The sequence below is a fragment of the Geotrypetes seraphini genome, chromosome 9 (assembly GCF_902459505.1).
Source record: "Geotrypetes seraphini chromosome 9, aGeoSer1.1, whole genome shotgun sequence".
NCBI classification, from domain to species: Eukaryota; Metazoa; Chordata; class Amphibia; order Gymnophiona; family Dermophiidae; genus Geotrypetes; species Geotrypetes seraphini.
The window spans coordinates 34,028,200-34,050,466 of NC_047092.1; the positions used below are offsets into that span (position 1 = coordinate 34,028,200).

The window sequence follows — 22,267 nt, forward strand, 5'->3', positions numbered from 1 at the left end:
ATTCTGGAGGCAGGTATGTACGTTTTTATTCTGATTTTTATGGTGTTATGGGGGGGTCAGTGATCACTGGGGCAGTGTGTGGGGGGTCTGTACTTTGTGTATGGAGTGATTATCTGGTCACTTTGGATACCTTTTTGGCACTTAGACCTAGTTTTACATGGCCTAAGTCACAACATACAAGTTCCGTCCAGACAGCCTCATTAGACTTTTGGTTATACTTAAAGTATGACTAAGTTTAGATCAGCCCACGTCCTGCCCAAATCCCGCCCTTACCACTCCTCCTAAAACACCCCTTTTAGTTCTGGTCATACAGCAGCACTGAAAAGGCCTAAGTCATTTTTAGATATGTCTAAAACCCAGTTTGATTATCGGCACTTGGACGACTTGTCTTACTGATCGTCCAAGTGCCAATTTAGGCCGGTTTTTAGATGTATTTCCGTTTCGATTATGAGCCCCATACTGTATTTGGCATTTTGCAATTCCAGTAAATCATGATGACATCATCAATATATTATGGGCTAATATGCAAAACTCATTATATTACTCTTTAATACCTCTACTTTATGTAACCATACGAAATTAGAAAAATACAAAGATACAATCTTATGTCATTGTATTGTAATACAATAGTGGAAATACAGTATAAATGTTTTTCATCACTGTACAAAACATGAAAGCTATGTATATATTTAGTATACAGTACATGTGAAGGGCAATTCTACAGTGGGTATCCACATTTACAGGCCCTTTCCCCCTCACAAGTGTGAATATAGAGGGCCCAATGTTCAGTGCTTGGGCTAACTTCAGCCATCCAAGTTAGCGTTGACTTGGCACCCAACGCTCAGCATTGGTGTAACTAAATGAAGGTGCCGATTTATAGAGTTGCCTCCTACATGTTTTTCCTATCCATGCGATTCAAGGCGGATTACAAAATAAGTTATCTGGCCATTTCCAGGGGAATTGAAGAGAAGAGCGAGTTGCTTCAGAGAATTGGGATGAGTGTTGCAGTGTTAGTTTGTCTTCAAGGATTTCTTGAATAGCATGGTTTTTATTTCTCTTCTGAACGATTTGTAGTCTGTGGTTGTTATCAGTAAATTGGAGAGTTGGTAGTCCAGTTTTGCTGCTTGTGTGACTAGTAGGCCATCTTACAGTTTTTTTTTCGTTTGATGTCTCTGATTGGGGGATGCGTGAACGGTTTGTGGGTTCTCCTATGTCTGGTTGAGGTAGTTTGGATTAGGCGGTTGTTTAGGTAGGCTGGACTGTCTCTTTAAAAGACTCTTTAAAAATACAACTGTGTAATAAAGCATCCTCATATGTACATCTATGTAGAAAATATTTTATACAGATTTATACACACACATATATATATAAAATTGTTTTCCTCTTCTGTAGGTCAGAACGGAATGATATTTTCATATTCCTTAGGCAGGTGATCAGTAAGCATCTTGTAAACCTGGTAATCAGGGCAATTAAAATTGTGTTTCCACTGGAACCTAGAAAAAAAAACCCCGACAAATATGTAATTTGTATAATTTTACTTCCAGTAGAAAAGGAGACTATTGGAATTTGAAAATCTTAACAGATTTTGGAGAGGAATATCATCCATTTCAAACAAGTTCACAGGTAAGTACCAGTTGGAAAGATGAATATTTTGCTAGCTTAGCTGTGACCAGTGAAGGATGGTCATTATAGGTGAAAACATCATATATGGACTTATTCACTATAGTACTCTATGCATTAATGTTCATTTGTTGCTAGAGAATGTGATCAAGATTCAAGATGACTAAAATAATAGGGTTCAACAAGTTCCTGGAGAAAATGTTCATAAGCTATTAGCCAGGTAGACTTGGGAGAGGCTTTGCTTATCTCTGTAAAACAAGTTATGCAAAATAGATCTACTTTTTGGAATCAGCCAGGTACTGTACTTATGACCCAGACTTGCCACTATTGGAGACAGGATGCTGGGCTTGATGGATCTTGGTCTGACTCAGCATGGCTTTTCTTATATTCTTATGCAATAATGCACGTTATTTCAATTTCATAATTGTCTCCCACAGCTCCCTTTATTAATGGAGCTATACACTGTACTAATGTATGATAATGTGTCAGTGCACTTTATGAATCAGCGTGACAATGAACTAAAACTTGGCCTGTATGTGAAAAACTAAAAAGGCCAAGCTAGCCTACATGAATTTCCTGAAGGAAGGCTTCCAAATCTCTATATCTGTAGACAATTCAGCTGCACAATGACAAGCCTTGCCTTGTTTATCTCACATTTAACAATCACAAAAGTTCCTTGAATTCTGATAGTATTATCATACAAGCTTTTTCAGTTCTGATTATGATCTAGAAGCATTACTGACCAATATTCACATAATGGGCGACAAGCTGGCTAACTCCCACGGCCAGCGGTGAACGCGCATATTCATTACCAGGCTGTTTCCAGTTACCAGCACTTAATATCCAGTTTATTTTTAGCCGGTGTAAACATAGCTAAGTCAAAAATCAGCGTTGGCCAGTAAAGTTTGTAGCGACCAAAGATAGGATTGCTATTTGCATGGCCTGATCTGACTACTAAACTTGGCTGGTCAGTGCTGAAAATTGCTGGTTATCAAGTGATATAACTGGTTAACTATTAGCTGCTAATCATGAATATTCAGCAGAGATAACCAGTTATCTTGCACTGGGCCCGATTCTATTTAACTTATTCATAAGAGATATGACGCAAGGACTTAGAGGAAGGGTATCACTGTTCGCCGATGCCGCCAAACTTTGCAACATAGTAGGCAAAAGCTTATTACCTGATAATATGAGACACGATCTACTGTTGCTGGAACAATGGTCAACTACTTGGCAGCTAGGCTTCAATGCTAAAAAATGCAAGATAATGCACCTGGGTAAGAGAAACCCGCGTAGAACTTATGTACTAAATGGTGAGACCTTGGTTAGGACCACGGCGGAACGCGACCTAGGGGTGATCATTAGTGAGGACATGAAGGTTGCCAATCAAGTGGAGAAGGCTTCCTCCAGGGCAAGACAAATGATGGGGTGTATCCGCAGAGGTTTCGTCAGCAGGAGACCTGAAGTTATGATGCCATTGTACAGAGCCATGGTGAGGCCTCACTTGGAGTACTGTGTTCAGTTTAGGAGACCACACTACCGAAAGGACGTGCTGAGGATCGAGTCGGTTCAGCGAACGGCCACCAGGATGGTCTTGGGGCTCAAGGATCTCACGTATGAAGAAAGATTTAAAAAATTGCGGCTGTACTCACTTGAGGAAAGAAGAGAACGGGGAGATATGATTGAAACGTATAAGTACATCACGGGACGCATCGAGTTGGAAGATGATATCTTCTGGCTCATGGGACCCTCGACCACCAGAGGGCATCCGCTGAAGATCAGGGGAGGGAAGTTTCATGGCGACTCCAGGAAGTACTTCTTCACCGAAAGAATAGTGGATCATTGGAACAGACTCCCACTCCAGGTGATAAAGGCCAGCAGCGTGATGGATTTTAAGAGAAAATGGGATACTCACGTGGGATCTTTAAGGGAGTAAATTCAGGGGAGGGGATACTTGGAATGGGCAGACTTGGTGGGCTATAGCCCTTTTCTGCTGCTTTTTTCTATGTTTCTATGAATATTTACACTTATCCAGTTAAGTGCTATTTAACTGATCCGAGCCATTTCTGGCCACTTAAATAACGCTGAATATCTGCCAGTATTAGGGGGCCTTTTACTAAGGCGTGCTAGCCGTTTTAGCACATGCTAATATTTAGCGCACGCTAAAACGGCTAGCGCGCCTTAGTAAAAGGACCCCTTAGTCTTTATTCCTGATATGAATTGGTTAATAGAAGTTTTTGGATCTAACGTCAATTGGGAAGATCACTCCCAAAGTGTTGGAGCCAAATATGCAAAAGGTAAGTGATGGGTTGTAGAAGGGGATGAAACAGTAAGGAGGCTACTCTGGGAAAAGTGAAGAGCTCTCAAAGGGATATAAGGAATCGGACAATCTGCAAGGTAGGCAGGATATTTTTTTGTCAAGGGCATGAGTTAGCATTAACAGTTTAAATTTGATTTGAAAAGCCACACATAGTCATCTCCTAGCATTCGATATAATCTAACAGCTGTGTTTTGTATCCATTTATGTTTTAAGGAGTAATGTGGACTGCAATTATATAAGGCATTACAGTAGTTTAAGGAACTGATTATCATTCAATAAATGTCAACCTTTAGATCTTGAGCTGATACATTCAGTTTTCCAAAGATGCCTTAACCATTGAAGCTGTTCCAGCCTGAAAAGAAAGGCTGAAACCCTAGAACTGTACTAATCAAAATCAATGGGAACAAGTTACTAATTCCTAAGAACACAGATAGCAGAACTTGTTCAGTAAATGTTTCAAGTCTATAACTGAACTCTCAGATCCCTGCTCTGGAAAATCATCAGGCGCCATTTTTTCTCTTCAACAGAGTAGAGCTGTACCATTTTGACTCCTGAGGAAGCCACAAATGGTGAAACGGGTCCCCGTAGGGTTTTGATACTAGCACTTGAAAATTCTTACCAGTAACAAGATAAGTGCGATTATTTCATTTATTGATTTTTTCACTGGATGTTTTGTTTAACACACGTTATTGCACCAGTTTATTATTTATAACGAACTCGATGAATGATACCTCTTCCTGCATTTCTGGACAGAAATCTTTGATGATTTTCCAGAGCAGGGATCTGAGAGTTCAGTTATAGACTTGAAACATTTACTGAACAAGTTCTGCTATCTGTGATCTTTGAAACCCTAGAACTGTCACAAAGTCCCCTATTGGAAGAGAGATACATCATGCCCTCCTCTGATGTAACTTCCTGTTTCTGTGAGGGTGGGACACACATGTTTCTCTGTTGCAATGGGAAGGGACAGACAGGGAAATGAAAGATGCTAGTATATGTAGTGGCCCTAATGCTGCTCAGAGTCTGAATCTCTACCTATCTAAAGCTATGGAGGTTGTGTTTGTAGCTGGGGAAGCTAAGCCTCATATCCGGGTCGCCTATAGGTTCTGGGATGGGGGAGTAGGAAAATGATCCTTGCCAGGAATTGTGGAGATAACAATTTTGCAATGTGCAAGGAATCTGCTTATGAGGTATGAGGGATGGGTGAGGCTAGCCTGCAGGGGGCAAGGGCACTGACTATAATAGAGTGAAAGGGAACCTAATGGGTGGAGGCATTAGTAGGGGGCAAATCAAGTCAGGTCAGGAGAAAGTAAAGTGCTGAGAAGAATATAGAATGGGGGAGTGGAGTTGGTACTGTGGTGATATTAAGCATCCTACCTTAAAACAAAAATCAAACTGCATTGGGAGAAAGAAGTGAGGGAAAACAGAATAAGAAGATGAGAGGAGGAAGACAAGGCAGGGAGGGTGAGAAAGAAGTGGGGTTAGTCTGAGAGAAAAGAAAGTGTATTGTGTGCTCAGATTAGGTAGGGAGGAGAGACTATTGAGGACTGGCTGGAAAGGGGAGAATATGGGTTGTGGGAACAGTGATGTCAGAGGGAGAGGCGAGGCTGATGCAAGCAGCAGGTAAGAGATGCTGCTTCCTGCCGGTGACCATCTGAAGAGGTACGCTGGGGGAGGGGTGCGGTGGGGAACAAATAAGGGGGACTGCCATGGTGGGGAAAAGTGCAGGGGGTGCATGGCACGGTGATACCAGGTGTCACCACCCCAGGCTCCTCCTTCCCTTGATATGCTGCTGAATCGTAGACGCAATATATGCTGATATGGTATTGCAGCATGACAATCTAATATAATAAAATGCTAAGCCGCGCATGCGCACTCCCATCGCGTGCGTCCATTTTCTGTGAGCTGTAGGCCACCGCAGGTAGGAGTGCACATGTGCACGAAGCTCTCTCTCTCCCTCCCCCCGAGGTGGATGTCGGCTGCGGCAGCTGGCGGCGGCCCGAGTCGGATGTCGGCCGCGGCGGCTGCTGGCCGCAGCGCTGTCGGTGGCTGCAGGCTGCGGCAGCCAAACCCGGAAAGCATTTTTACATAAGTAGGGCATGGAGTTCAGGAGAAAGGTATGGGGGGGAGGAAAATACTGCACAGGGAAGTGGGGTGGGAGGGAAATAGAGGGGCAGAAAAGGGGTTGATGGACAGGGGAAGAGGTGCTGATGAACAGGGAGGGGGGCAGAAAAATGAAGACAGACCTACTGCTGGACAGGGGGAGAAGGAAGGAGGTGATGATGGACAGGAGGAGGTAAAACAAAGGGAGAAGGGCTTCTGCTGGATAAGGTGAGCAGTGATGGGGTGGTGGAGTTCACAGGGGAGGTAAAAGGAAGGGAGAATGGACAGGGGGAGCAGGCAAGGGGTGGTAGTGGACAGCCAAGGAAAAAAAAAACCACACAGACAGAAATACAGAAAGCGGCTAAGGAGAGAGAAAAAAAAAAAGACAGACACACACACATATATTCTAGCACCCGTTAATGTAACGTGCTATAAGACTAGTGTAGTAATAATACAATATTAAACATACCAATTTTACTCCCTTTCAGACAATATCATACTCACCTGAACAAGTTCCATATTGGAAAATTTATTTGTAGAGAACGCCATGGAAACACTGAACATGACAACAGGTAATGATTTATGGTGTATTTAGTATTAAATATACCATCTTTAGTGGGTACCCACTAAATACAGTATTAATGGCTACAAAGCCTATCTCGCCAGCCCCTTTCCCCATAGACTCTGACCTTTGCCTTTAACCTCATTTCTGTCCTGATAAGGATCTTCTGGGCTTCTCCCATAGTGTCATAAATTCTACTGTTTCTGCCCCTACTGTCTCCACTGGGAAGCTGGTGCATATACATCTTCTTTCTCTATCTAAGATAACAATAATAAACGCTGTGCTCTCCCAGATCATAATCTTGGAACAATTTTCACTGATCATTGGAATGGCTGCAAAGACAGAAAAATATTCCACTCACCGTACAGTCTCTGTTGCGTAATTGTGCACTTGTATTTCCATTCATGTAGATGTTACGTCCATAGGTCAACTGCCAACAAACATTACTAGTTATACAAAGAATGAACGAGGATGGATTTCTTCTTCTCTAATATCATTGAAAATATATGGCTAAACAAACATCCCAAACTGTACTATGTTAATGCTGGTGATAGTGTATCTATGCAGTAACTACTACTACGTATCATTTCTATAGCGCTGCTAGACGTACGGGGAAGGGAGGGTGTGAGTGTGGTGTGGGGGCATGAAAGGAATGGGGGGAGGGTTTGGCATGGAAGGAGGAGGGGGTGGAGAGGGGGGCGCCACCGCTGGGAGCAGTTCCCGGCCAGCTAAGTCTCACTGAAAACCAGAGTGAGGGATGGTTCTTACCTCACTGGCTTTGTGTTTTGATAAGCAGTGTGAATTCTTTTTGTCCAGTACATATAGCACTGCATCATGAATGGTGAGGAAAAACATAGAAGTCTTAATTTCATCATCAAAAAATTCACATCTATTAAGTTTCTCCAGAAGATCACCTGCAGGATGACAGAACATAATAGAAAACTCTTACTTGCATTCTTTATTTTTTTAAATCTTAACCTCCCTCATCATAAAGCGACAAAGGGAAAATGTATGATACAGATTCTTATCCTTGATTAAACATGTGGCTGAATTTGTACTTTAATCTCAAGTGTTTTAATTACTATGTGGTAATCTGTTTTTACTGGCAGCCCAGCCAAGTTTAAAGCAAGCCAGTTATGTCAGAAGTCTTTCTCATTCTCCTCAAAGGAAAGGGGACTGGGAATTTCTGGATCGTCTTTTGATACCATATTCTCCATTTAGGACACTCAGATCATCAGAACAGCATTTATTGACTATCCCTTCTTTAAAAGTAATAGGTACTAGGAGATCTACTATTTTTTCGGTTATAGCACCCCAGCTCTGGAACAAATTACTGACGTGATGAACCCTCATTAGAAAAATTCAAAAGTTCTTTAAAAAGTTTCTTGTATAAAGACGCATTTGAGAAATAGATAGGATAATTCATCAAACATTAAATCTTATGCTCTACTACTTAGGGCTCCTTTTAATAAGCCGCATTAGGGCTTTAATGCGTGGAATAGCACACGCTACATTGCATTGAGCTGGCATTAGTTCTAGAAGCGGTAATTTCCTGCGGTAATTATTTTGCATTCTATCGTAAACCACTTTAACACTTAATTGTACTAAGTGGTATATTAAGTAATTTTAAGGGCTCTTTTTACTATATGGCACTAGAAGTTTTTAACGCAGGACAGCGAGGTAAACGTCTGGTCTTGTGGTATGAGCAAGAATAATATTATGAGTACTTGTATGTTGTCTGAGACCAAATTAGATTCCAAGTCTCCAGGAGAAGTTATACGATCATGAAGAACTATATTTATAAATAACATTCATAAAAGCAACTCACTCTCTATTCCAACAATATACACGTCAACTTCAATTCTGATGAATTCTTTCAAAATCTGTAGAACAAAAAATACAAAGGAAGTATTGCTCAATAACAAAGCAAAAAACAAAAGGAATTGACCCCAAAATATCCACAAAGAAGAAAATCCAGAGAAAACCAAAAAAACTCTGTGGAGTGACGATGTTCCCAAATGGACTTTATTTGAAAGTATCAAAGTTCCAAAGGTACACTAAAATCATCCACATAAAATAATTCCATCCACATAAAAGTAAATCATCCACATAAGAGCCTTAAAGGACCTAGTCCGCTAGGGATACAGGACCCAACACGGTCCGCGTTTCGACAAAAAGTCTTCTTCAGGGGTCCCTGGAGGTCCTATAAAGGTGAGTACGTGGGAAACAATTGTGTGGTGAACCGGAAGTGAGACACTGCTTGCATTTGCCATGGAAAAAAAAGGATGATTTTAGTGTACATTTGGAACTTTGATACTTTCAAATAAAGTCCATTTGGGAACATCGTCACTCCACAGAGATTTTTGGTTTTCTCTCAATAACAATGTACACAAATAATGACAATATAACACAGGGGTGCCCACACGTTTTGGGCTTGCGAGCTACTTTTAAAATGACCAAGTCAAAATGATCTACCAACAATAAAATTTTTAAAAACACAAAGCACACTGTACGCACAGAAAATATTAATTATAATTTATATTCTGGGGGTTTTTTTCAAAGAGATCAAGGTAGATGACTTTATGCAATGTCACTTCAGTAACAACTATACAAAAATAGACCCCCCCCCTCCATTTTTACTAAACCGCGATAGCGTTTTTTTAGCGCAGGGAGTTGCGCTGAATGCCCTGCACTGATCTCGATGCTTATAGGCTCCCTGCGCTAAAAAATGCTATTGCGGTTTAGTAAAAAGGGCCCATAGTGCAAAATATAGACAGCAGATATAAATTCTCAAAATGGCCACATTTTGATTACTACATTGAAAATAAAATCATTTTTCCTACCTTTGTTGTCTGGTCATTATTCAAATCTTGTTGGTCCCAGATTCTGGTTGTCTTCTAATAACTTGCTTGCCAGGGTCTCCTTCTTTCTCTGTACTAACCATCCATCTTCTATCTCTGTCCTCCCCTTCCGTTTCCCTTCCCTCCCCTAGAAGTATGGCATCTTTCCTTTTTTTCATCTCCATCCACAGATCCACCTTTTCTCTACTACCCTTTCATCCAGCATCTCTCCCTCCTTCCCCACCACCCCAGGGTCCACCATCTCTCCCTTTCTTTTCCCAACTACCCTCCTATCCAGTATCTCTATCCCCCCTCCACACCATCCCTTGTGTCCAACTTGTCTCCCTTTCTGTTCCTTCCCTCCCTAAATCCCATTGTCCACCATCTCTCTCCCATTCCTCTGTTTTTAGACCCATTATTTCTTCCCCCCAAAGTCTGGCATATGCACGTCTCTTTGAACCCTCCTTCCCTCCCTCTCTCCCTTCCTTCCTTCTACACCAGGGCCCTCTTCCCCCAAAGGCCTGTCCCCCCACCCCATGAAAGCCTGCACCCCACCCCTGAAGGCCTGCACTACCCCCCTGAAGGCCTGCCTGTCCCCCCTGAAGGTCTGCACCCCCCCGAAGACCTGCACATTCCCCCTGAAGGCCTGCACTATCCCTCCTGAAGGTCTGCACCCCCCCTGAAGGCCTGCCCCTGCCCCCACCCTCCCCTGGAAGGCCTGTGTGTTCCTCCCTGCCCTCCCACATCCATTTACCTAATTCCTGCAGGGAGCAGCCTGCAGAGAAGATCGCTGGTACTTTAGTGATCCTTGCAGGTTGCCATAGGCCTCAGGAGCTGTCTTTCCTCTGCCCCAATCCTGCCTCTGACTCAGAGGAGAGGCGTGACTGCGGCAGAGGGAAGATAGCTCCTAAGGCCTATGGCAACCAGCAAGAATTGCTAAAGTACCAGGAGGCCAGGGAGAAAGCCGGACATCACAGCTGACTTCCTGACTGACCCTCCCCCCTCGCCCTCTAAAGCAGGAGTGGTGGCGGCCAACCAGCAAGAGGCAGCGCTGCTGATCCTGCTTTAGGGGGGCGAGGGGGAAGGTCAATCACAGAATTGGGAGGCCAATTTTTGTTTTTTTTAAAAAAATCGTATTGATTCACCCGATGTGAATTGATTCGAATCGGGCAGCACTGAGAAGTTCTTGGCTCTTACCTCAACAGGCTTCTTTCTCCTGTAGTGCACTACTAACCTTCACCCCGCCCTCCTAGCACTCTGATTGGCCGGCGTTCTTCAAGAGGCGGGCCAATCAGGAGGGGAAAAAAAGAGAAGGGAACCCGGTTCTGCGATAGACTGGGGTTGCCTGAGCAATCGACTGGTCGATCGTGATCGACGTATTGGGCACCCCTGATATAACACATACCGAGCTGGAAATTTGTAACATTCTATCCAGTTCTTTATACATGTTCTTCTGTGTACTGACTACTTTTCCATTTATAATAAATATAATACAGAAAAACTATAGCATTTTAATTTTAAAATTTATATACCGTATATTACCTATACGGTTTATATAATAACAGCCAAACAAAATCTTTATTTTTTTAAACGGATAGTCCCAACAGGGATCCCAGTTTCGGCATATCTAAATGCCTTCCCAGAAGGTTGTCTCTATTTTCGTTTGCCAACTTTTCCAAGTGTCCCCTGAGGAAGGCATTTAGATATGCCGAAACTGGGATTCCTGTTGGGACTATCCATTTAAAAGAATAAAGATTTTGTTTGGCTGGAAGGACGTCTCCCTTGCCTTTTCTTCTGTACTGTTCCTATTGAGAGGCAAGGTTTCTTATGCCTGTTAACTCCATAATGTGAAATCTAATGTTGAGTTACGATCTGTATCTTAGAAACCAACCCACTTCCTTTCTCATACACCTGTACAGCACAGCACCTACATCCTTTTTCAATGACTCTCAATGTTCCTCCAGGTCATTTACACCATGTCTTAGCCTCTTCCTACACTACATCCCATTTCATACCCCCATTTCACATCCTCACTCATAACTTCAACCCATCAACACCCCCCCCCCCCGACACACTCATAGCTACCAACTACCAAGTCCTCACTATCCCTTCCACATTACAGCTCAGTTCCTCCCATCCGTAATACCCTGCACTGCCCAACCAAAACTCCCACTCAGTCACAGTTTCAGTTATTTCTTATCCCATCCATCTTCTACTCTATTCCCCTTCTTCCTCCCCCTTGACTCTCTTTCATCTTCTACTCTGTTCTTCTTGCCTCTCTCCCCCCACAAGATCCATTCATCTTCTGCACTGTTCTTCTTCCCAAGGCCCAATCATCTGTGCTGTTTCCTTTCTCCCTTCCCCTCCAAGTCTCATCCATCTTCTCCTTGTCCCTCTTCCCAAGTTCCATGCATCTCCTGCTCTATTCTCCTTCTATCCTGAGTCTCAGCCATCTTCAGCAGTGTTCTCCTTCTTCCCAAGACCCATTCATCATCTGAACTTCTCTACCCTCCCAAATCCCATCCATTTTCTGCAGTGTTCTTTTCCTCCCACAGTCCCATTCATCTTCTGCCCTGTACTTCTTCTCCTCCCCTCCCAAATGCCATTCATGTTCTGCACTATTCTTCTTCTGACCCCTCCCGAATCCCTTCCATCATCTATTTTATTCCTCCTCCACAATTCCCAACCATCTTCTGTTCTAATCTCTTTCTCCCTCCCCCCCTCTGTCTCGTCCATCTTCTCCTTGTCCCTCCCCAAAGTTCCATCCATCTCCTGCTCTGTTCTTCTTCTACCTTGAGTCTCATGCATCTTCTGCAGTGTTCTCCTTCTCCTCCCTGAGTCCCACCTGTCATCTGCTCTGTACTTCTCGCCCCTCCCTAATCCCATCCATTTTCTATAGTGTTCTTCACCTTCCATAGTCCCATTTGTCTTCTGCTTTGTACTTCTCCTCTCCTTCCAAATCTCATCTGTGTTCTGTACTGTTCTTTTTCTGCCCCCCTCCCTAGTCCCTGTTCTCCCTCCACAACTCCCATCCATCTTCTGCTCAGATCCCCTTCTCTCCCCCCCCTCCAAATCCCATCCTGGGGACAGCACCTGTAAGCTGGTCTGGTTGGGGCTGCGCTTTGGTGTTGGCAAAGGTGGCACTAGGTTACATGACAGTTCTTTTCTGCTCTTCATAGATGCTGGGCCACACGATTGCAACCTTCTCAGGTTGAACCATGGGTATCTGTATCTATAGAGCCCTGTAAAGCTCAAACATTATCTGTTTCAACTGCATGGTTGAAACCATGTCTTTTTACTGTCCTAACTTTAGCTGGTTAGCAGACTGCATATCTCTACTAACTGGATAAATTCTGGTTCCTCCTCAGCTCCAGGAAGGACAGTGCTACACTAGTCAGAGGAGATATTCAGTAGTGGTTAATAGACAATGAATGTTCCTTCCTCCAGCCTGCCCTATTGGTTCTTGGCCCTGAACGTTGGAACTCCCTTCCATCATCCCTCCACCTTCAAACATCAATTGATAAGTTCAAGTCAGATCTTAAAACTTTCCTGTTTAAAGATGCTTACTCATAGTCTTCCCTACTGTCTTCAGATTTTCCCTGCTCATCTAATGATGTTCCTTTTCACATCCCTAGGCCTGGGCACTGAATACTGAATTACATCCCTTATGTATTAACCACCCTTACTATTCTATTATATTTTGGAGTTCTACCTTCCTTACTCACATTCATGTCCATGTCTGTCCCCTCACACTCCTCCCTCCCTATGACCTGATTAGATTGCATGCTACTTAAGAGGATAGTGTGATATGCAAAATAGACTTGGAAACTTGGTTATACTAGGTAGGAGCCTCTCCTGTCTGGTTCAACCCTTCTAAACATGAGGGCCTTATGTGTCTTTAAGAAATACGTGTCTCAATAAAATAGTTTCTAAGTTTACACCTTCTCACCTTCTTAATCCAGATACCCTGTTATAAAAGAAACTTCTTCATATGTTTGGCATTGGAATTGGTTTGTGATAGACACACACAGTAAAAGAAATACTATAATGCTTAAAAAAAAAGAGATTACTCCGTGAAAAGCTAGTTACCGCTTTAAAACCTTTCATGGCAGAGATGTCAAGGAAGGATACTGCTCCAAAATCAAGGATTAAGCTGTGAATATCGATCTTTGGGACACTAAGGTTGTTGGGGAGATCCGAGTTCCAGTCTATCTCAATCGGCAGGTCTTTGGTATAAGTGGGCTTGTCCAGCTCCTCTATTTCATTATTGTCCAGTTCTTCCTCTGAATCTTTGTAATCATAAGAAGTGCAAATCATACCCTTCTGTATTAAACAAATAAAGGATACATCATCATTTTATCTTATGTCATGGTAAAGAATGAAGTTTAACAAGTTACCCAGATTGTAATTGGTCAACTCACTTTGGCATTGTTTGGGTTAAAAAAAAAATATTTTTAACATCACAATTTCTTTTCATTTAATGGACCCTAATTCCCACAGACAGTCCACTCAGATGATGCAAATGCCCTTGGTAGCCAGGATGGCTGGATGCTCCAGTTGTGCTCATTGGACAGGCAGAGGTTGCTGAAGTAATGGTAGCCTTTTTCCTGCTCTCCCTCCCTGGGATTGAACACATCACCTCTGTAGTAGAGAGTTGCGCGGGGACAGAAATCCCACCCATCCCTGCCCGTTCCCGCCAGGATCCTCTCCATCCCCACCCGTCCCCGTCAGGATCCTCTCCGTCCCCACCCATCCCCGCAAGGAATTACCTCCATCCCCGCCCGTCTCCATAAAAAGCAGCAATTACTTCTGACAGGATCATCAATTCCACAGTTTCTTTTGTGTTTCCGCTGCTGTTTTCCTTGTGGAATCTCTTTGGTGGAACCCTTTTTTTGTTTTCTGTTCAGGTAATTAACTTATAAACTCCCTCTTTTACTAAGGTTGACGTGTCCATTATATTATATGGATGAATCCTGCTTCCAAAGCCTTCCATCCCCATGGGAGTCCCATTGACTAGAGGGGGGTCCCCATGGGAGTCCCGTGGGTTAGGGGGGTGGATTCCTGTGGGACCCTCGCGGGACCCGCGGGATTCCCGCGATCCCCGTTCCCATGCAGACCTCTACTCTGTAGTGTGCCTGACCTCTGTTGACCTTGTTGGACAGAAGACATGAATGGGAACCTCCTGAGCAGGTGAGCCAAGGGACCAACTTTTAACCGGATGGTCTTACAGACAAATGGGTTAACCCTCAATGTTGCCAATTTGTGTTTTTTCTGGATCCAGTACATCAAAACCTTAATATTTACCTACAGACAAATGGACTAAGTTACAAGCCAATGATTCACAGATTTTTGCAAGTGATTGAACAGCCTATCCCCACTGGCCACGCGGACAACTGGCCAAATCATCTTAGCTGTAAAAAATGGGTTAGCCCATCTGTCCATAAAACCATCCAACTATCAGTCTTAAAGCTAACACATGAACTAAGGGAGAAACATAGCATAAGGAATAACAAAGAATCCATCGGCTAAACACTGATCTACGCTCCTATGTTAGAGCTTGATACAAAATAGAACAGCCATGTGGAATTTCATATTTTCTCTTTACACAGAATATTATTATCTGGTCTGAGACTTTCCTTTGCACATTCGGTTGAGTTGGCACACACTAAGGCCTAGATTCTATATAAGACGCCCAAAGTTAGGTGCCTAGATCGGCGCACCTAGCTGATCTAAGCACCTAAATTATTTGAAAAGCTTAATCGGTGATGATAATTGGCAATTAGCACTTCATAACTGGCTTAAACTGAAACTGGCTAGATGGTAGGTGCCTAACTTGGTAAGCGTCTACAACTTTCAGGTAGGCGCCTAGTCTAAGATGCTTAACAGAAAGTGGGCGTGGATAGGAGATGGATCGTGGGTGGATCTTGGGCATGTTTTGCATGTAGATGCCTAAACAGGACTTAGTACAGGTATTTAGGCCATGAAAACCCTGGCATTAATAGGGAGCGCATAAGGTTAGGATGTCTACCAGCACCTAAGTCTATAAACGGTGCTTAACTTAAGATTGAGAGGCGATAAGCACCACTCGACACTTCTGTTTTATAAAATCAGGGCCTCGCTCCACTCCTTTTGTTTGGTGCCTCTCTTCAAGTTCACCCGCAGCATTCGGAAGCGGCGGCTTTCTTCCAGTGGGCGGTGCTGATAGCTTTGAAGTGCATCTTGCTCAAGTGGCTGGAGGTGGAGGCACCGGACTATTCTCTATGACGTTGTTGCCTGATAACGCCCCTGATGTTGGGAGCGTAGGGGAGTGCAAGATTTCTCCTCTCCACTTGAGCGAGCATTTCAGTGCACATGGGAACCCTTTTGGACTACAATGTCTCCGGCGGCTCTTAGTCGCTTGTTGAATTCTATATCTAGCTTTCTTGGCATTGCCTGTTTTATTTTTTTGAAGGAGGACTAAGGGGTGGTGTTGGCAGGGGGTAGCTGGGAGGAGGGTTAGTTATTTGTTGTAGAAACTTTGAGCTGGATTTGTTGTATTGCTATATTCTTTGTTGCTTTTGTTGGGCTCAATAAATACATTTGACAATAAAATCAGGGCCTAACTGCCACCAGTGGCCATTATGTGAGCGCAGCAGATATTACATGTTAATGCCTGTTAGCATGCACTAAACATTAGTAAATGAATCTCTTGGGAGTAACTCTATAACTGGGTGCCTGGTAAGAGCATCTCTTTTGTAGAATACTAGCAGAATCAGGTATATATGCACCTATAAGTTGGGTGCAAACACTTATGCCAGCTATCAGTGGCATAGCAAGGGTTAGAGGCACCCGGGACGGTGGTGCCCCTCCCTTGCCCTCTTCTCTGGCTCCCCCCCCCCATCTCTACATGCTCCTAACCCTCCTGCTGCACGTGCACCACTTCCCTTCCCCAGTACCTCTGTAATGTTCCTGGCGCGAGCAACAACTCCCAAGTTGCTGCTGCGCCAGTGTCTGCTTTTCTTCTGATGTCACTTCTTAGGCATGGATCCAGGAAGTGATGTCAGAGGAAGAACCAATGCTGGCACAGGAGCAGGTTAGGGGTTGCTGCTCACACCAGGAACGATACAGAAGCATGGGGGAAAGGAAGTGGCGCACATGTGCGGCCGGGGGAGCAGAGGGCAGAGAGGAGGATGGGTGTCTGCTTCCTCACCAAGATGATGCCCAGGGTGGACTGCCCATCCCTTACTAAGCCACTGCCAGCCATAGATCTGGTGTGGGGGATGAAGTCTGAGTTTGAGGGGATGGGTTGAGTTGGGAATGGGGACAAGGTATGAATGAGGACAATTTTTTCTCCATGTCCAGGGTCACTGCAGAAGCTTCACTACCTTACAGCTACAACAGTGTTTGGCAAACTGGGACCTACCACTAGGGACAGAAGAAATAGTTGCAAATAATAAATGTAATCCGCTTTGGTTGTAGCACCTAAAGGTGGTTGATCAAATCCATAGTAACATAATAGATGACGGCAAATAAAGACTCAAATGGTCCATTCAGTCTGCCCAACCTGATACAATTTAAATTTTTTTTTCTTCTTAGCTATTTCTGGGCAAGAATCCAAAGCGCTACCCGGTACTGTGCTTGGGTTCCAACTGCTGAAGTCTCCGTCAAAGCTCACTCCAGCCGATCTACACCCTCCCAGCCATTGAAGCCCTCCCCAGCCCATCCTCAATCAAAAGGCCATATACAGATACAGACCGTGCAAGTCTGCCCAGTACTGGCCTTAGTTCTTCAATATTTACTATTATTTTCTGATTCTAGATCCTCTATGTTCATTCCACGCTTCTTTGAACTCTGTCACCGTTTTTATCTCCACCACCTCTCTCGGGAGCGCATTCCAGGTATCCACTACCCTCTCCGTAAAGAAGAATTTCCTTACATTGCTCTTGAGTCTCTCACCCCCCAACCTCAAATTATGTCCTCTGGTTTTACCATTTTCCTTTCTCTGGAAAAGACTTTGTTCTACGTTAATACCTTTAAAGTATTTGAACATCTGAATCATATCTCCCCGTCCCTCCTATCCTCTAGGGCAGGGGTGCACAACTTCGGCCCTTGCCAGGCCAGGTTTTCAGGATTTCCCCAATGAATATGCATGAGATCAATATGAATACAATGGAAGCAGTGCTGGCAAATGGATCTCATGCAAATTCACTGGGTTAATCCTGAAAACCCGACTGGATTCGGCCCTCGAGGACTGGAGTTGTGCACCCCTGCTCTAGGATATACATATTCAGGGCTTCCAATCTCTTTTCATACGTCTTCTAGCGCAAACCTCCTATCATTTTCGTCGCTTCAAGTCTTCTTATGTCCTTCGCCAGATAAGGTCTCCAAAACTGAACACAATACCCCAAGTGGGGCCTCACCAACGTCCTGTACAGGGAGGGGCATCAACACCTTCTTCCTTCTACTGGCTACGCCTCTCTTTATACAGCAGCTAACGCCTTGTCACACTGTTTTTTCGCCTTTAGATTTTCAGACACTATCACCCCACGACCCCTTTATCCCAACTTTAACTATAAAGCTGTGTTTCTCATACTTTCCTCTCATCTAAAAAGCTAATTGTGATAATTTCAGAAAGCCGCTGTTTACATATGGAGATCCATGTCATGCAGAGACTTCATGGGGACATAGTTTGGGCTTGACTTGAGCAGGCCAAACATTTATATACATAGCCCGCATTTTCCAATAGGAACACAGATATTCTGGGGGAAAAAATGTTCCTGTTGGTTTTTGCACAAGCTCAAAGGCACACACATTTTCAAAAGTGCTTATTGTACATACTGTACAAGAGATGGTCCCTGCTCAGGTCTTTCCCATTATGATACAGCCGGATATGAATACCAAATATAAAGAATGGGCACTGAGCTTCAACGTAACAATTGATACTAGAAGCAAGACGAAATCAGAGATCAAGTGTTTGCTTCAGTAGGATTTAGCACTAAGAGTATTTGAATTTAAGTTGCTATTTGACTGAAAATATATTCATGGCACAATCCTATCACTATTCTGTACATCCCTAATTCTGACCTTGATTTTCCTCAAAGGATTACAGGAGTCATTCTATTTAAGGCTCCATTATTTATTTCCTCCTCTAAAATGAAAAACAATGAAAATTTAGTTCAGAATATATATATATATATATACACACATACACATATACATACATATAGATAGATAGATATAGTTTTTCTGAGAGTTTTTTTTTTTTTTTTACAAAATACTTCATTTATTTATTTATTTCACTTTTATATCCCATCCTACCCAGGAGCTCAGAACGGTTTACAGTAGTGCATTCACAGTGTTTGGGGTGAACGGGCAGAGGTACATTTTATATTGTGGGTAGAAACAACAGAATCATAGCGTTTTGGAGGTACATGGTTAATCGTACGTATACAGAATACTGCTGGGGAGGGGGGGGAGAAGACAGAGGGCATTTATAATATAAGGTAAAAGTGGATCAATTTTTCACTCCATCAAAAATGACAAAGACTAGGGGACACTCAATGAAGTTACAGGGAAATTCTTTTAAAACCAATTGGAGGAAATTTTTTTTTTCTCACACAGAGAATAGTTAAGCTCTGGATCACGTTGCCAGAGGATATGGTAAGAGTGGTTAGCGTAGCTGATTTTAAGAAAGGTTTGGACAAATTCCTGGAGAAAAAGTCCATAGTCTGTTATTGAGAAAGACATGGGGGAAGCCACTGCTTGCCCTGTATTGGTAGCATGGAATATTGCTACACCTTGGGTTTTGGCCAGGTACTAGTGACCTGGACTGGCCACCGTGAGAACAGGCTACTGTGCTTGATGGACCATTGGGCTGATCCATTAAGACTATTCTTATGTTCTTTTGTATATACATCAAATGGTGTGGGGGAGGGTGGAATAAGCACATACTCATGGCAGGGGGTATTAGGTTTGCAGTAAGAATATTTGGTCATTAATGGTGATAGCTATGGTATTTAATCCTGATTGACACAACCAAGTGGTGGAATGCCCCGGACATCGTCTTGGTGGGGGCACCGGCACCTCGCCTCCTCTCTGCCTCCCCCGCTCCTTCCCACTCCTCTCCTGACATGCGCACACCTTCACTCCCCCCCCAATGTACCTCTAGCTCTTCGCCTGCCATTACTTCCGGGTCCTGTGACAAGGAAGTAACATCAGAGGGAGAGCCGACGCCGGCATTGGCTGCAAGTTGGAGATGCTGCTCGTGCCAGGGAAGCTAAACAGGGAAGGTGGAAGGGGCGCGCGCATGGTGGCGGACAGAGAAGGGGGGCACCACTGCCCCGGGCGCCTCCCACCCTCAGTGCGCCAGTTGCACAGCCTTTACAAAATACTCCTGGAACTGAGCACATCCTGACCCATCTCAATGTTCTGTGTAAAATGGGTATGAGGATATGGAGAAGGACAATGGCACAGACTTACCGGGGTCATCTGCAGCTCTCCTTTTTTCAGCAGCTTTCTGATTTTTCTGAGAGCTTTGTTACGCTTCCGTAGCACCCTCAATGGATTGAAGCCAACCTGGAAGATAGAATTCTTTTCTCAGAATTTCACGGTTTACAAGACTGTCTGTTCCCTTTGGACCTAAAGAACTTAGACATTACTTCGAGGGTATCAGTGAGAGATTAGAGGAACTGGGCCTCTTCTCCCTTGAAAAGAGGGGACATGATCGAAACATTCAAGATAATGAAGGGAATAGACTTAGTAGATAAAGACAGGTTGTTCACCCTCTCCAAGGTAGAGAGAACGAGAGGGCACTTTTTAAAGTTGAAAGGGGATAGATTCCGGACAAATGTAAAGAAGTTCTTCTTCACCCAGAGAGTGGTAGAAAACTGGAACGTTCTTCCGGAGGCTGTTATAGGGGAAAACACCCTCCAGGGATTCAAGACAAAGTTAGACAAGTTCCTGCTGAACCATAATGTACGCAGGTAAGGCTAGTCTCAAATAAGGCACTGGTCTTTGACCTAAGGGCTGCTGCGTGAGCGTACTGCTGGGCATGATGGATCGCTGGTCTTACCCAGCAGCGGCAATTCTTATGTTCTTATGTTCTTCGTTATGTGTTGAAATTTGAAATCTGATATGGTTGGCGAGTCTATCACCAGATACAGCACGCTATTTGAAGGGAAGCTGCACTTTAAAATGAACTTTAACTTCTGCTCTGCCCTTAACTGTGTAAAAATCATAAACTTCCCAACTCCCTCATAAAACAAGATGGTGAACATGCAAAAAAAAAAAAAAGATGCAACGGAAAGCAAGTCATGACTTTTGTGGCAAGTTCGATGTGGAAAGTTACCAAAGGTGGGTGGGGTACGTTAGATAGATTGTGAGCCCACCGGGACAGATAGGGAAAATGCTTGAGTACCTGATTGTAAACACCGCTTAGATAACCTTGATAGGCGGTATATAAAAATCCTAATAAACTTGAAAACTTGAACTCCGAAAAGCATATCCAGTTCTAAAGTTACCCTATTGCATCTATGGGGTTGAAGTCCCTAGGGAAACCAAAACTACCAGTCCATAGATGCAGCTGGACAAAACCTAGACCTGGGTAAGTCTCCTATGTTTAACCTGAAAAGAATGAAATCCAAGAAGTCTGCAGTAAATGTCGAGCAACAAAAACCAAAAAAGAAACTGCCGAGCTGATGTACTTGATGCAAGAACTTTATTTGAAACAATAAGACGTTGTTTTAAGAGTGGTATTCTAGAGAAACATGGACCCAACACAGACTGTGTTTCGATTAAAACATCTTCCTCAGGGGTCCAAGATGTTTCTTTGTTAGAGTAAGTAATGTGGAGCACGACAACGTACAAGAGAATCCAATGCTTGTTATGTCACCGGGGTAAAGAGTGCGGAGAAACACATCAGCATCGATCTGAGATGTATTTCTCCATGCTCTTTACCCCAGTGACATAACAGGCATTGGATTCTCTTGTACGTTGTCGTGCTCCACATTACTTACTCTAACAAAGAAACATCTTGGACCCCTGAGGAAGATGTTTTAATCGAAACACGGCCCTTATTGGGTCCATGTTTCTCTAGAATAAAGGTGGACCACTCTTAAAACAACGTCTTATTGTTTCAAATAAAGTTCTTGCATCAAGTACATCAGCTCAGCAGTTTCTTTATTGTTTTTTGTAACCTGAATCAGGTGGCAGACCTAGAGTTACCCATCTTTCCCAAAAGAAGTGAGTGCTACTCCTATAGCACTCCTAGGCTTGGCTGGTCTACACAGGATATCAGACTCACTCTACTACTTGGCAGAGATAATCAGCAACCACGGGTGACAGAAGCTGGCATTCTTATTTCAAAAATACAGCAGATGAGAACTTACAGCAGCAACAAGTTTATCTTTGAAGAAGTCAATGTTAGCAAAAAAGATTGGCGATGGGCATCTGAAAATCTTCACTCCTTCTGGCTCATATATCTGGTAAACAAAATATAAAAGTGAGCATGTGCATGCTATTTATAGGTAGCGATCTGCTTTTCTTGCTACAGTTACGTTGAAAAGCTTCTTACATTGACGTAGTCTTTTCTATTTTTGTAGATGTCACTTCCTCCAACATTTGCCACAATCATGCATTTTGGACTGAAAAGAATAAAATACTGGGTTACATCATAGGGAACCAACTACATACTTTCTGTCCATAATGTTTTATGATTTAAGTTGCCTGTCAATCATTCTTTTTATGTGATGAAGGCAGACATGCTGAAACGACCCGTGTCTGGATTAATAAAACTAAGTTTGATTGCCCAGAACTTGAAGGCCCTTTGTGGGTTTTTTTGCCTTG

At 43.4% G+C, this 22,267-nt stretch overlaps 1 protein-coding gene across 1 annotated transcript in view; it reads right to left on the minus strand.

Moving 5' to 3' along the window:
• Positions 1 to 6,814: 6,814 nt before the first annotated feature.
• Positions 6,815 to 22,267, minus strand: part of SLC26A3 (solute carrier family 26 member 3) — a 50,915-nt gene continuing 35,462 nt past the window's right edge. Inside the window, exons 13-20 of the mRNA XM_033958867.1 lie at positions 21,996 to 22,065; positions 21,811 to 21,903; positions 19,904 to 19,999; positions 13,535 to 13,768; positions 8,434 to 8,488; positions 7,374 to 7,519; positions 6,967 to 7,035; positions 6,815 to 6,862 (exon numbers count right to left, since the gene is read on the minus strand). Of these exons, the coding sequence (XP_033814758.1) occupies positions 6,815 to 6,862; positions 6,967 to 7,035; positions 7,374 to 7,519; positions 8,434 to 8,488; positions 13,535 to 13,768; positions 19,904 to 19,999; positions 21,811 to 21,903; positions 21,996 to 22,065 (811 nt within the window). The remainder of the gene's footprint in view (positions 6,863 to 6,966; positions 7,036 to 7,373; positions 7,520 to 8,433; positions 8,489 to 13,534; positions 13,769 to 19,903; positions 20,000 to 21,810; positions 21,904 to 21,995; positions 22,066 to 22,267) is intronic.